The 14,781-nt window shown below is 41.9% G+C and overlaps 1 protein-coding gene across 1 annotated transcript in view; it reads right to left on the reverse strand.

The window, feature by feature from the left end:
* Positions 1-203: 203 nt before the first annotated feature.
* STXBP2 (syntaxin binding protein 2) overlaps positions 204-14,781 on the reverse strand; it is a 47,687-nt gene continuing 33,109 nt past the window's right edge. The window contains exons 10-19 of the mRNA XM_088480375.1: positions 12,336-12,443; positions 12,200-12,257; positions 6,092-6,157; positions 5,558-5,638; positions 4,811-4,949; positions 3,735-3,841; positions 2,937-3,035; positions 2,755-2,843; positions 2,515-2,672; positions 204-2,401 (exon numbers count right to left, since the gene is read on the reverse strand). Of these exons, the coding sequence (XP_088336501.1) occupies positions 2,340-2,401; positions 2,515-2,672; positions 2,755-2,843; positions 2,937-3,035; positions 3,735-3,841; positions 4,811-4,949; positions 5,558-5,638; positions 6,092-6,157; positions 12,200-12,257; positions 12,336-12,443 (967 nt within the window). The 3' untranslated portion in view covers positions 204-2,339. The remainder of the gene's footprint in view (positions 2,402-2,514; positions 2,673-2,754; positions 2,844-2,936; positions 3,036-3,734; positions 3,842-4,810; positions 4,950-5,557; positions 5,639-6,091; positions 6,158-12,199; positions 12,258-12,335; positions 12,444-14,781) is intronic.

A 14,781-nucleotide genomic window follows, 5' to 3' on the forward strand; every position in this document is an offset into this window, starting at 1 on the left:
CATCGGCATCGTGATCAAGAATAGGAACTCACGATTTGGTCATTTTTTACATGATCACTCGTCACGATTCGTCGAAATCGGCCAAATTGGATGAAAAGTCGGTATGTGTGTGGGCACCTTAAGTCTCCCAGAGCAAGTGCATGTCCACAGATGAATGTGGTTCCCACCAAACAGAGACAGCTTCACATTTTATTTTATTTTTTTTATTAAATTATCACAATCACAGAGCAGTTGCATTAGAAGCCATTACCATCCATCACTCTACATTGGACAAACTGGTACAGTGACCCAAACGTTACCACCGCATGAATAGTGAATTGTACGGAATGTATTGCTAGGTGCCAGCTCTGTAAAATATCTAAAGAAATATAAATGTATAATCTGTACTGTACACACACTACAAATTGGAGAGAGCTGACATCTAGATAACAGTGGTCCTTTAAGCTTTACCAGATAAAGACCTCACAATTATTGCAGATCTCCCACATAAAATGCCGGGACGTAAAAAAGCAACAGAACAAAATAGTAGTAGAGATGGCCAGTGTAACCTCACCCAGATAATCTCATTACACTAATCCTGGGGTTACTGGCTGACAAAGGTGCAAACTAACACAGTGCAGTAACACATAGCAACCAGGCATATACTACTGGTCTACCCCCTGCTACACAGGACAAAGCTGGATGCTGATTGGTTACTAACAAGATTGCACCTTTATTATTAAATAACCTTTGCTAGGTATGCAATATAAGCAGATTGTAGAAAATGGAGGAGAGGCTGCTCTTCAATGGGAAAGCAAATAATGAAATAGACCTAAAGGACGAAAAGGCACTTTCAGAAGAACCATTTTAGGCTACAATACTGACATACATATATATATATATATATATATATATATATATATATATATATATATATATATATATATATATTTTATTTCAAGATAAAAGGCAATATTAAAAAAACAAACAGGAAAGCACCGTATGTAGGAATATTCACACAGACAGATGTGTACATACACTGGATCGTGCACTGGGATCCAGTTTCACACCAAGTCCTTCCTGCTCTCCTGATACAACAAACCACTGACCATGGTATGGCAGAGAACCTAATCTCCTTAGCAACGGTGCCTCTCCTTGTCCTCACCCATTTCTCCAATAACAGGAGAACGGGATCTACCAGCCTTCATCCTTGTTATTCAATGCCTTAAAGCTTTATAGACAAACTGCTGCAGACATTTCAAGAAAGTGCCATCCATTTTGTGTATGTTACATATAAAAAAATGGAGCATTTGCTTTACAAAGAAAAACATAATACCCACACTCTAAACTGGACCGCATTACGTGCCCCATAAAACGACCTTTGTCAATACTTTACAAGATAGAACGGTGTTTAGACAGGCGAAAGATGTACTTTTAATATTGTCTAATGTCTTTTCTATATTGAAGATAGTATGATCTGCAGGGGATACTCAGTCCTTAAAAAAAAATAAAAAAATCCATTATAACAATTTACTTTTGATTTTACTGACTGGCAGACACTGGACTGTAGTAAGTTTCTTGTGATGTCATGTCGGTGGGTGGAGCGTGTACATTGAGTACATGTGTACAGAGAGAACATTTTGGCGTTTCTTGCCATTACAAATATATGTATAATAAATGCACACATAGATAAGACAGAATTCCCTTCATCGTACTTACAAGGGTTGAACATCATTAAGTAGAAGTCATGAAATGTCTATGGAAAGTGATCCCTTCTTACCCAGATTATTGCCTAGCTAATAAATATAATAATCTCTGAGGTGTATTATAGATGAGGGAGGTTAGGCAGACAATGTCGCACATTGACTGAGCACTAATGATTATAAGACACTTCCTAACAGTAAAGTTACACTTATAGGACCTCTTATGTTTTTTGACGATCCTGCAGAAATTTCATCATTATGTTAATATATATTTGTACTAAAACTCCTTATCAAATAGTCAATTTAATGGGGGAAGAGAGCCTAGTAGAGGGATCAAATATAGTAACAGGAATCAAGTTGAAAATATTACAAGAGTTCAAACCAGATGGCACTAGACTAGTAAGACGATAGTTCATTATAGGCAGTGGTTTATTAAGGCCGTTGGTTGGTCCCACTGGCACCAGGAGCACGGGGGCAGGTGTAACCGCTCCTTTGTGACAGCACTTGAGTTTGGTGACAGATGTCCTCAAAGGAAAGACAGGTGAAAGACTCTGCTCAGCTGTTGGCATGGTCACAGTCTGACATTGCTGAGGACGGAGAGCCAAGGCGGGAAAAGCTCAGGGAAGAAAAGTGTAAAAACAAGCTCTTCGCAACCTCTTACTGGTCCAGAGACTTCAGACCATCAAGGAAGATGGTGGGTGTTAAAATGTGTGTAGATCCTATGGGAAAGAGAAAGTTAAGTGAGCCCTAAGAAACTGATAGAAAAGGACACCAAATAAAATAACTTACAAATACAAAAATTAAAATAAATAAGTGGTTACATAGAACTGACCAATCAAAACCTCCCATTTTGAGTCAGTAGCTTTGGTTAACTCATAGGCACATCTCATTTCAGACATGGAAACTCCTCCCAGGACATAGACCAGTAGCCGGGGACCAGATCGATATTCTGCAGCGCTACGTGTTTTGTGCCAGTGGCCGAACCGTGCACTGAGAAATAGAAAGAAGAGTATGAGAACCACAAACTGGGGATGAGGGGCAGACACTAGACTCTGAGACTTGGATTCCTCACCTCACCACTGTCTGAGTGGCTCCTACTTGAGTACATGGCTCGGACACAAAAGGCCATTGTTTTTTATCCAACTTATCTTCAATAGCATCCTAGATATAAGAGGAGCAAATACAGAATAAAAGCAGAGCAAGGTTAAAAGTCATTTAGTCTTCCTATATAAGGGTCAACAACAGCAACAAAACCTCCATGATGTCTTTCAGTGCTGGTGTCCAGCGTGACAGCTGATAGGTGGGCTCTGGGCGGACCTTTCTTTCAGGCTTGTTGGGAGTAGAGGTTGGCTGCTGTAATGAGACAGAAAGAAGATGACGGAGTCTCAGTGTGTAGTGATAACAATACATGGTCTCTAGGATAGTGTAACACAAGGTAGGCTGGGGGTAGTAGAGGTTGGCTGCTGTAATGAGACAGAAAGATGATGACTGAGTCTCAGTGTGTAGTGATAAATGGTCTCTGGGATAGTGTAACACAAGGTAGGCTGGGGGTAGTAGAGGTTGGCTGCTGTAATGAGACAGAAAGATGATGACTGAGTCTCAGTGTGTAGTGTGATAACAATACATGGTCTCTGGGATAGTGTAACACAAGGTAGGCTGTGGGGTAGTAGAGGTTGGCTGCTGTAATGAGACAGAAAGATGATGACTGAGTCTCAGTGTGTAGTGATAAATGGTCTCTGGGATAGTGTAACACAAGGTAGGCTGGGGGTAGTAGAGGTTGGCTGCTGTAATGAGACAGAAAGATGATGACTGAGTCTCAGTGTGTAGTGTGATAACTGTACATGGTCTCTGGGATAGTGTAACACAAGGTAGGCTGGGGGTAGTAGAGGTTGGCTGCTGTAATGAGACAGAAAGAAGATGACTGAGTCTCAGTGTAGAGTATGATAACTGTACATGGTCTCTGGGACAGTGTAACACAAGGCAGGCTGTAGAGCGTCACAAGGAAGTGTTCAGGACATGAGAAGCTGGGCAGGCTACAATGTAATACCATACCCCTGATATCACTCGGGTCCCCAGGTGTTGCAGGTTGCGGATGATGTTGCTGTCACTCTGAATATTGGCATGCTGGATTAGCTTGGTTAAATTTTCCTCTGTTATTCCTATATGTAAGATAATTGCAAATCAAATAAAAAATTAATATCACTTCCTTGAGTCACTCAGCAACATTATGCATGCAGAGCAACCTATGGAATGATTATCTAACAGAAGGTAAGTGTTAAACAGTGTGGTCATACTAGGTTATTAAGTGCATTTGCCAGCAGATCCCAATGTCTACATCTCCCTAACGCACCTAGAATGTTGCTGTCCTCGTATGGCGAGTCTACGGCCTATTGCCGACTCTGCACAAGGGGCCTTATGGCTCAGCATCAGCCTGTCCTGGTCACAATGGCTATGACAACATACAGTGCAGATCAGGTCTGCTGTATTCACACCCTGCCACCTCACTGGCTCCACACATACTGGTAGGTCAATTATATTCATCCAAAATTAACACCAGTGTGTATATCTGTTTGCGTGGGACTTGAGACTGTAAGCTTCAATGGGGAAATGACCGAAATGAATTACATCATTCTCTACAGCTCTGAATTAGTGTCACCATGTAAATAAACAATGTGTGTGCAAGTAGGAGGCACCTATGGTTGCTGTCTACAGACCACCCAACTATGCTGCATTAGTTGATGTATTATAAGCAGCTATTTGCAAATGTATTTAAAATGTTCTGGGTCATGGCATACTGTACCTAAAAGGGAGAAACCTCCCTCTCTTTAAATAGCCACCCAACCTTTATCAGGTATATTATGCCCTGAGAGAAGCTCTGTACAGAAGAAGAGGTCTGCTCCAAATAACAATATGAAAGTGATAGGTAGATGAGCACTGTCAGTGTGACTGGATGGAGGTTAGATAGCTGTATATAAGAGTGCAGCCATTCTCCAGTAGTGTTTCATAATAATGATCTGTTTCTAAAACCAGCACACTGACATTACAGTTGGGAGCATGCTGCCACCATCAGGCAGGCAGTGGTATTACAGAATAAGACGCTGAATTACTAGACTGCCTGGAGATCTTACCATTTTTCAGATAGATATACAGAAGGATAATACGGATTTTGTCATAAGGTTTAACGTTTGGATCCAGTAATACAGGAACAATAACCTTCATGGGGTCCTTCAGTTTCTCGCCCTCCGAATCAGAACCCATCGCCAGGTCCTTTGTGGGGAAGAAGATGACAATTACTTCTTTGTCTGCAGAAACTACATTTGACACTGTTAGTACTGTTATGTTACTTTATACAGAACCAGCCATCATTTACCTTTTCACTTCTCTCTACCCTCATACAAGTCTCACTACCCTGCCATAGAGGCGTTCTGTACAGTAGGACAGTGTCAGTATCATAGTGGTCAAATGTGTGAAATCACTTTAATCAATGGTGAAAACAATATGAGAAAAAAGAAAAAAAGTGATTCTAATGGTGAGTTTGATTGTGAAATTGTGCAGGGAAGTTTGGGGCCAAATAATTATCATTATATGACACAACTTTTTTGTGGTTGAGAATTCAAATCCACTAACCGCATCACAGAGCTTGTGCAAGTGAAGTCAATCAATACAAGTATACTGCCCCTTATTACACAGCAGTCTATGACGTCTGAATATTGTAGTCTGAAATGATCCAGTCCACTTTGGGATGTAGTCGCAGCACTGACTTAGATGCAGTTACAATTCCCCCCACTTATTTGGAACAAATACCATACATGTAGGAACACAATTATTGCATACATATAGTCACCAAGCGGCCATTTGTCACATGACAGACATACCTGTTCCACGGAACAGAGCTTTTCTATGGTTCCCTTGAAGTGCTTCATGCAGTCCTCTGCCAGGTGAAGGTGTGTGGAGTACTGGGGGAGGAAAGATTAGGTGTTAGAAGAGAACCAGGACTGGTCTATAGACGTTTCTAGAGCACCTGGTTTGCCCTGATCTCACTAATGGTGCATACACACGGTCAGATATGTCAGATGAACTATTTGAACGATTTGAGACTGTATTAAAATGAATGGAATCGTCCAAATCTGACTGCAAACACATCAGATGTCAAATATCATTATCTGAAAAGCAGGAACGCTCATCGTTCATCGTTGCGGGCTCACGTCAGATTTTCTTTCAGATATGAACGATTTTTTCAGATCTTTCAGATCTGAAAGAAAATCTGACCGTGTGTATGCACCATAAATCAGCCTTCATAAGCCCTAATCCCCCATTTATAAGCAAAATCTAAACCCTCTCCCCCCTGTCAAGAGCTTCTTATAACCCCCCCATACAGTGTATATGCACCCCTAAATAACAGCACTTACCTTATTTAATTCTTTCTGATATTGGGGCATTTTCTTCAGTATTTGGGACAAGTCTTTGATGTTAGCCTTAACAGAAAACACACTGTTACTTTACAACGCACAGAAGCAGTGGTTTGTATGAGGTTACACTTCCACTGAGCACGGTCTATATGAATATGAAGAACAAACGCACTAACACACTCAGATATAAAGGACAGTACTACACATACTATAATGAAAATGTCCAGAAGAAGGTGCAGTATTGAGGCTAAAAATAAGATTCTAACATATGGGCAGCTGGCAAAGGAACTGTCCAAGCTGAAGAGAAACAGCTGTGAGGCTCAGGGACCAGGTCTCTACTTCACAGCCCCCAACTCTCACAGGGGCTTTCCCGCACTCTGTTACTACAGAGCCTACCCTGGTGCACCAATGGAGTATTCCCCCGGAGTAACCTGCAAAGACTCCCACACCAATCAGAGATTACTTGGCTATCTTCAGCTCCTCGCTCCAGACCCCACCCCCCTGAGTATTGCGGGCATGGGAAGATCTCAAAACTAATTTAATACTTAACTTACGTTGAACAAAATTATAGCTTACTCCTTATATATTTAACAAAGAGAAATATACACTAAATATAGGGAGAGAGTTTGGGTAAAGTGACCTCAGTAGACAAAAAGGTCTTAAACTGACAAAAAATTAAAAACAAAAATAGCTGATGTGTTCCTACCATTCCACACATAAATCTCATTGGCTTAGTAATACACCTTCATGCTAGCAATTCATGATATCATAAGCACCAGATAAATGTAATTAGCAATGCTGGTTGGTTGATATTGTCCGGTTGTGCAGGTTCGGGGATGAGGGAGGTTGCTGGCACTGAACGATATATCAGTGTGTGCGCTAAATGTCGTGAAGGACATTGAACACATCACTGCCGGGTACACACTACACAAATCATGTAGTGGATATGTGCCTTAAGATTGCATTGTCTGTTGTACAGCCATGGCCAAAAGTTTTGAGAATGACACAAGTATTGGTTCTCACAAAGTCTACTGCTTCAGTGTTTATGATGGCAATTTGCATATACTCCAGAATGTCATGAAGAGTGATCAGATGCGAGCGGGGAACCACCTTACCTGCATCCCCGTGTCTTCCGGTTGCAGTCCCAGGCCCAGCGTAATCGCTAGTGCCTGCCGAAATCACCAGTTCCCTCACAGGTGTTGCAGCGCCAAAGGTGGTAGATGGAGCAGCAGCACGGGCATCCATTAGGACGCTTAGTGCTGCATACTCATTGAAAAAATAAAAAAAAGTTTGGGACTGCCTGGAGGAAGACCTGGTGCATCCTGGGAGCTAAAGCTTGTAACTGTTTGGTGCCTGGATCACTCCAACCACATACTCCAAGGTAATTCCTGTGGACCCTATGGAACCCGAAGACGTAAACAACATTTCCACTGCATTTCAGCCCTACCACAAAAGGACCAGCTGACATCATGTCAGTGATTGTTTGGGGCATCTGGAAAAAAGCTTGTCCGGAGAAGGAAAGGTGAGCGCTACCATCAGTCCTGTGTCATGTCAACAGTAAAGCATCCAGAGACCATTCATCTGTGGGGTTACTTCTCAGCCACTCACTCACAATTTTGCCTAAGAACACAGCCATGAATAAAGAATGGTACCAAAACATCCTCCAAGAGCAGATTCTCCCAACCATCGAACAGTTTGGTGATGAACAATGCCTTTTCCAGCATGATGGAGCACTTTGCCATAAGGAAAAAGTGATAACTAAGTGGCTCGGGGAACAAAACATAGAAATTGTGGGTCCATGGCCAGGAAACTCCCCAGACCTTAATCCCATTGAGACCTTGTGGTCACTCCTCAAGAGGCGGATGAAAAAACAAAAATCCACAAATTCTGACAAACTCCAAGCATTGATTAGGCTAGAATGGGTGCCATCAGTCAGTATGTGGACCAGAAGTTGATTGACATCATGCCAGGGCGAATTGCAGAGGTCTTGAAAAAGAAGGGTCAACACTGTAAATACTGACTATTTGCATAAACTTAATGTAATTGTCAATAAAAGCCTTTGACACTACTTGTAATTTTACTTCAGTATAACATAGTAACATCTGACAAAAATATCTAAAAACATTGAAGTAGCAAACTTTGTGAAAACCAATACTTGTGTCATTCTCAAAACTTTTGGCCATGGCTGTACATAATGTAAGTTTCTCTTCCCTGGAACTAAAGGGCCCAGGCCAAGTCATGAGAAACAGCCCCAAAACATTATTCTTCCTCCACCAAACTTTATAGATGGCTATAATCATTCGGCAGGATGAGTTCTCCTTTCCTCAGGCAGACCCAGATTGGTCTTCCATACAGCCAGGTGGCGAAGCGTGATTACACTGCTCAAGAGTCCAATGCCCATGTGGTTTACTGTACCCCACCGGCATTTGGCATTGCGCACGGTGAACTGAGGTTTGTGTGCTGTTGCTCGGCCATAGAAACCCAATCTATGAGGCTCCAGAATGAACAGAATGACGCTGCTTATCAGAGGCAGCTTGGAACTTGATACAAGCGACTGAAGCAGCTTCAGCAGCGCAGAAATTTGATAAACTAACTTGTTGGAATGGTGGCACCTAGTAACTGGGCTCTTCTGTACAACCCATCCTACTGCTAATATATGGACATGGAGCTTGCATGGCTGTATGCAGAGCCGGATTTAGGTGTTGCTGGAGCTAGATACACACGTCAAATCATATACACGAGATTTTATATATATTATATATATATATATATATATATATTTATATATATACACATATATATTTATATATATACACAGGTTGAGTCTCCCATATCCAAATATTCCGAAATACGGAATATTTTTAGCATGACTGAAGAAGTGAAACCTTTGCTTTCTGATGGTTCAATGTACACGAACTTTGTGTAAAGCACAAATTATAAAAAATATAGTATAAAATAACCTTCAGGCTGTGTGTATAAGGTATATATGAACATAAATGAATTTTGTGTACATACATGAACTTTTTTTGATTCACAAAATTATTAAAAATATAGTATAAAATGACCTTCAGGCTATGTGTATAAGGTGTAAATAAAACATAAATGCATTCTGTGTGTATATTTGGGTCCCATTCCTAAGATATTTCATTATTTTATGTAAATATTCCAAAATACGGAATATTCCGATATCCAAAATACCCCTGGTCCCAAGCATTTTGGATATGGGAGACTCGACCTGTATATATATATATATGATGTGTGTATCTTGTTCCAGCGACACCTACTGTAATATATGCACAGTTATAAGTACAGTGTTACTGGAGGACGGCTTGGCTACAATGCAGGGGGGGGCTGCAATGGAGGAGTGGAGGAGGCTGGCTACAGCAGCGCAGGGTGCTGGGAAGGGGGGCGGGTTGGTTGGAGCGGGCTAAATAGATCGGTTCATCCTGCGAGGAGGAGAGGTCTGTCTGCACTCACTGCGGGCAGGGGGGTTTGGGAGGAGGAGCCTGGCTGAACTGACTGTCGAGTTGATTGGAGGTGAGTCACAGGAAGTGAACTGGAGCCGCGCTGCAGTGATGTCGGTGGTTCCCCAGGCCCGGGCTGCAACTCTGCCTCTGAGTCCTCCTCCCCCCGCATTGTAGAGGCAAGGTACCGACTGTGCTGCTGCTATACTGCCTGTGTGTGTCATCTTCCTGCCGATGTCAGCAGGAGCAGTTCTATCACAGCATAGAAGGTTACCTCCAGGGTTGGATTTCGGGAGGGCTGGGCCACGGGCCCCCTAGAACCCGACGGGGCCTAGGTTGCCTAATGGTAAATCCGGCCCTGGCTGTATGTGTGATTTCATGCAGCGGTTAGCAGTGAGTGTGGCTGACATGCCCAAACACACCAATTACATACTTTTGGCCATGTACAGTCAGGTCCATAAATATTGGGACATTGACAGAATTTTCAGATTTTGGCCTCTATTCACCACCACAATGGCTTTGAAATGAAACAAACAAGATGTGTTTTAACTGCAGACTTTCAGATTTAATTTGAGGGTAATTACATCCAAATCAGGTGAACGGTGTAGGAATTACAACGGTTCCTATATGTGCCTCCCACTTTTTAAGGGGCCAAAAGTAATGGGACTATCAACTGAAAAGCTATTTCATGGACAGGTGTGGGCTATTCCCTCGTTATTTCATTATCAATTAAGTAGGTAAAAGGTCTGGAGTTGATTCTAGGTGTGATATTTGCATTTGGAATCAGTTGCCGTCAACTCTCAATATGAGATCCAAAGAGCTGTCACTATAAGTCAAGCAAGCCATCATTAGGCTGAAAAATCAAAACAAACCCATCAGAGAGATAGCAAAAACATTAGGTGTGGCCAAATCAACTGTTTGGAACATTCTTAAAAAGAAAGAACGCACCGGAGAGCTCAGCAACACCAAAAGACCCGGAAGACCACGGAAAACAACTGTGGTGGATGACAAAAGAATTATTTCCCTGGTGAAGAAAAACCCCTTCACAACAGTTGGCCAAATCAAGAACACTCTCCAGGAGGTAGATGTATATGTGTCAAAGTCAACAATCAAAAGAAGACTTCACAAGAGTGAATATAGAGGGTTTACCACAAGATGCAAACCATTGGTGAACCTCAAAAACAGGAAGACCAGATTAGAGTTTGCCAAACAACATCTAAAAAAGCCATTACAGTTCTGGAACAACATCCCATTGACAGATGAGACAAAGATCAACTTGTACCAGAGTGATGGGAAGAGAAGAGAAGGAAAGGAACTGCTCATGATCCAAAACATACCACCTCTTCAATGAAGCATGGTGGTGGTAGTGTCATGGCGTGGGCATGTATGGCTGCCAATGGAACTGGTTCCCTTGTATTTATTGATGATGTGACTGCTGACAAAAGTAGCAGAATGAATTCTGAAGTGTTTTGGGCAATATTATATGCTTATATTCAGTCAAATGCTTCAGAACTCATTGGACGGTGCTTCACAGTGCAGATGGACAATGACCCGAAGCATACTGCAAAAGCAACCAAAGAGTTTTTTAAGGCTAAAAAGTGGAATGTTATGCAATGGCCAAGTCAATCCCCTGACCTGAATCCGATTGAGCATGCATTTCACTTGATGAAGACAAAACTGAAGGGAAAATGCCCCAAGAACAAGCAGGAACTGAAGACATGTGCAGTAGAGGCCTGGCAGAGCATCACCAGGGATGAAACCCAGCGTCTGGTGATATCTATGCATTCCAGACTTCAGGCTGTAATTGCCTGCAAAGGATTTGCAGCAAAGTATTAAAAAGTGAAAGTTAGATTTAGGATTGTTTAGTTTGTCCCATTACTTTTGGCCCCTTAAAATGTGGGAGGCACATATAGAAACCATTGTAATTCCTACACCGTTCACCTGATTTGGATGTAATTACCCTCAAAGTAAATCTGAAAGTCTGCAGTTAAATCACATCTTGTTTGTTTCATTTCAAAGCCATTGTGGTGGTGAATAGAGGATAAAACATGAAAATTCTGTCAATGTCCCAATATTTATGGACCTGACTGTAATGTGTATATAAATTGAGAATGACTATTAATGCAATAGCACTGTAATTAGTATTAAAACAGCATAACCCTGCTTAAAAGCAAATTATATATTGAGCTGGGTATATGTACATAATGAGTAATTTAGGCTTCGCAGCTATTGCAACTCACAAAATGAGGTTCATTCCCTTTATACGGGGCAGCTGCAGAGGCCATAAACAGGTGTACACCTTGTAATCTGCTTGGAGGGCAAATATGTGCGCAATTCATTTAAATGTACCCAAGTGACCAATGCCAATTGTAACGGAATATGCTGGTGTTATATAAATAAATGTTAATAAATAAAATAGCTGCGAATTCCAACTTTTTTCAAATATGTAATTATGTTCTGCTGTGTTGCCCTCTAGTGGTCTACGTTGGCCGCACATCCTGACGATCTGACAAGTGTAGTACAAACACCATAAAGCAGACGTCCATTGATGAATTTTGCCATGTTATCATATGAGCTATGCAGTAATTCCAACACCCTAACAAGATAAGTGACTTGTACCGTATAGTAGTATACATTATATTACCTTGTCCGTTGTCATTCTCTTACTCTCACAGAAAGATCTCAGGAGCTCTGTCACTTTCCTGCAGGAGGACAGACATGATCAGAAGGGGACCTGAGCACACATCACTGTGACAGAATGGGGACATACAGCTGCTTACTTGGACACGTCTGCGATGTGCATATGACGGAGCTCTATCCACAGATCGTCATCTTCATCCAGAAGGACCTGCTTCTCCCGGGACTCCCCGATACCCGTGGTCTCATAGCTAGGGGCAGAATGACAAGTGACTTCACAAGCTGAATTCTCCTGTGTATGTCCTCAGGCTACATAATGGCTGCCTCACTATGCTTAGGTCACAGACAAACTCTGTAATTAACTTCATTTGTAAGTGTTTGTGAGGACCATTAACGTCTGTGTCATATGTAGTCACATTTTCATTTCCATTTCTTCCAAATACTTATTCACCAGTGACAAATCATTACTGCATATGCGGAGCCACCTATAAGTGCCGACACACACACGCTCTGTACAGCGGTTACTTATATCTATAGAGGCACAGACACACACACGCTCTGTACAGCGGTTATTTATGCTGGGGCGGTGCTTATTTTCTCTGTGCCTCTATAGATATAAGTAACCGCTGTACAGAGCGTGTGTGTGTCTGTGCCTCTATAGCTATAAGTAAACGCTGTACAGAGCGTGTGTGTGTGTGTTGTAGGAAATATGCTGGGGCGGTGCTTATTTTCTCTATGTGCCTCTATAGATATATTTCCTACAACACACACACACACGCTCTGTACAGCGTTTACTTAGAGCTATAGAGGCACAGACACACACACACACTATGTACAGCGGTTACTTATATCTATAGAGGCACAGGCACAGACACACACTATGTACAGCAGTTACTTATATCTATAGAGGCACAGACACACAGACACAGACACACACACACACACACATACGCTCTGTACAGCGGTTACTTATATCTATAGAGGCACAGAGAAAATAAGCACCACTCCCAGCATATTTCCTACAACACACACACACACTGTACTGCGGTTACTTATATCTATAGAGGCACAGACACACACACACACTATGTACAGAGGTTACTTATATCTATAGAGGCACAGACACACAGACACACACACACACACACACACACACACATACGCTCTGTACAGCGGTTACTTATATCTATAGAGGCACAGAGAAAATAAGCACCACTCCCAGCATATTTCCTACAACACACACACACACACACTGTACTGCGGTTACTTATATCTATAGAGGCACAGACACACACACACACAGTACAGAGGTTACTTATATCTATAGAGGCACAGACACACACACTATGTACAGCGGTTACTTATATCTATAGAGGCACAGGCACAGACACACACTATGTACAGAGGTTACTTATATCTATAGAGGCACAGGCACAGACACACACTATGTACAGCGGTTACTTATATCTATAGAGGCACAGACACACACTATGTACAGCGGTTACTTATAGCTATAGAGGCACAGAGAAAATAAGCACCACCCCCAGCATATTTCCTACAACACACACACACACTGTACTGCGGTTACTTATATCTATAGAGGCACAGACACACACACACACACAGTACAGAGGTTACTTATATCCATAGAGGCACAGACACACACACACACACACTATGTACAGAGGTTACTTATATCTATAGAGGCACAGACACACACACACTATGTACAGAGGTTACTTATATCTATAGAGGCACAGACATACACACACAGTACAGAGGTTACTTATATCTATAGAGGCACAGACACACACTATGTACAGAGGTTACTTATATCTATAGAGGCACAGACACACACACACACACACACACACACACACACACAGTACAGAGGTTACTTATATCTATAGAGGCACAGACACACACACACACTATGTACAGAGGTTACTTATATCTATAGAGGCACAGACACACACAGTACAGAGGTTACTTATATCTATAGAGGCACAGTCACACACACTATGTACAGAGGTTACTTATATCTATAGAGGCACAGACACACACACACACACTATGTACAGAAGTTACTTATATCTATAGAGGCACAGACACACACACACACTATGTACAGAAGTTACTTATATCTATAGAGGCACAGACACACACACACACACACTATGTACAGAGGTTACTTATATCTATAGAGGCACAGACACACACACACACAGTACAGAGGTTACTTATATCTATAGAGGCACAGACACACACACACACACTATGTACAGAGGTTACTTATATCTATAGAGGCACAGACACACACACACACACTATGTACAGAGGTTACTTATATCTATAGAGGCACAGACACACACACACACACGCTCTGTACAGAGGTTACTTATAGCTATAGAGGCACAGACACACACGCTCTGTACAGCGGTTACTTATATCCATAGAGGCACAGAGAAAATAAGCACCACCCCCAGCATATTTCCTACAACACACGCAGTGACCAGCTTGTATTACTGGTATAAACACTGCTTGGTGCATCTTTAGTCGCACCAACCCTATGGCAGGTGCAGATTATCC

This window comes from Taudactylus pleione, unplaced genomic scaffold (genome assembly GCF_031769625.1).
Source record: "Taudactylus pleione unplaced genomic scaffold, aTauple2 ptg000253l, whole genome shotgun sequence".
Classification (NCBI taxonomy): Eukaryota; Metazoa; Chordata; class Amphibia; order Anura; family Myobatrachidae; genus Taudactylus; species Taudactylus pleione.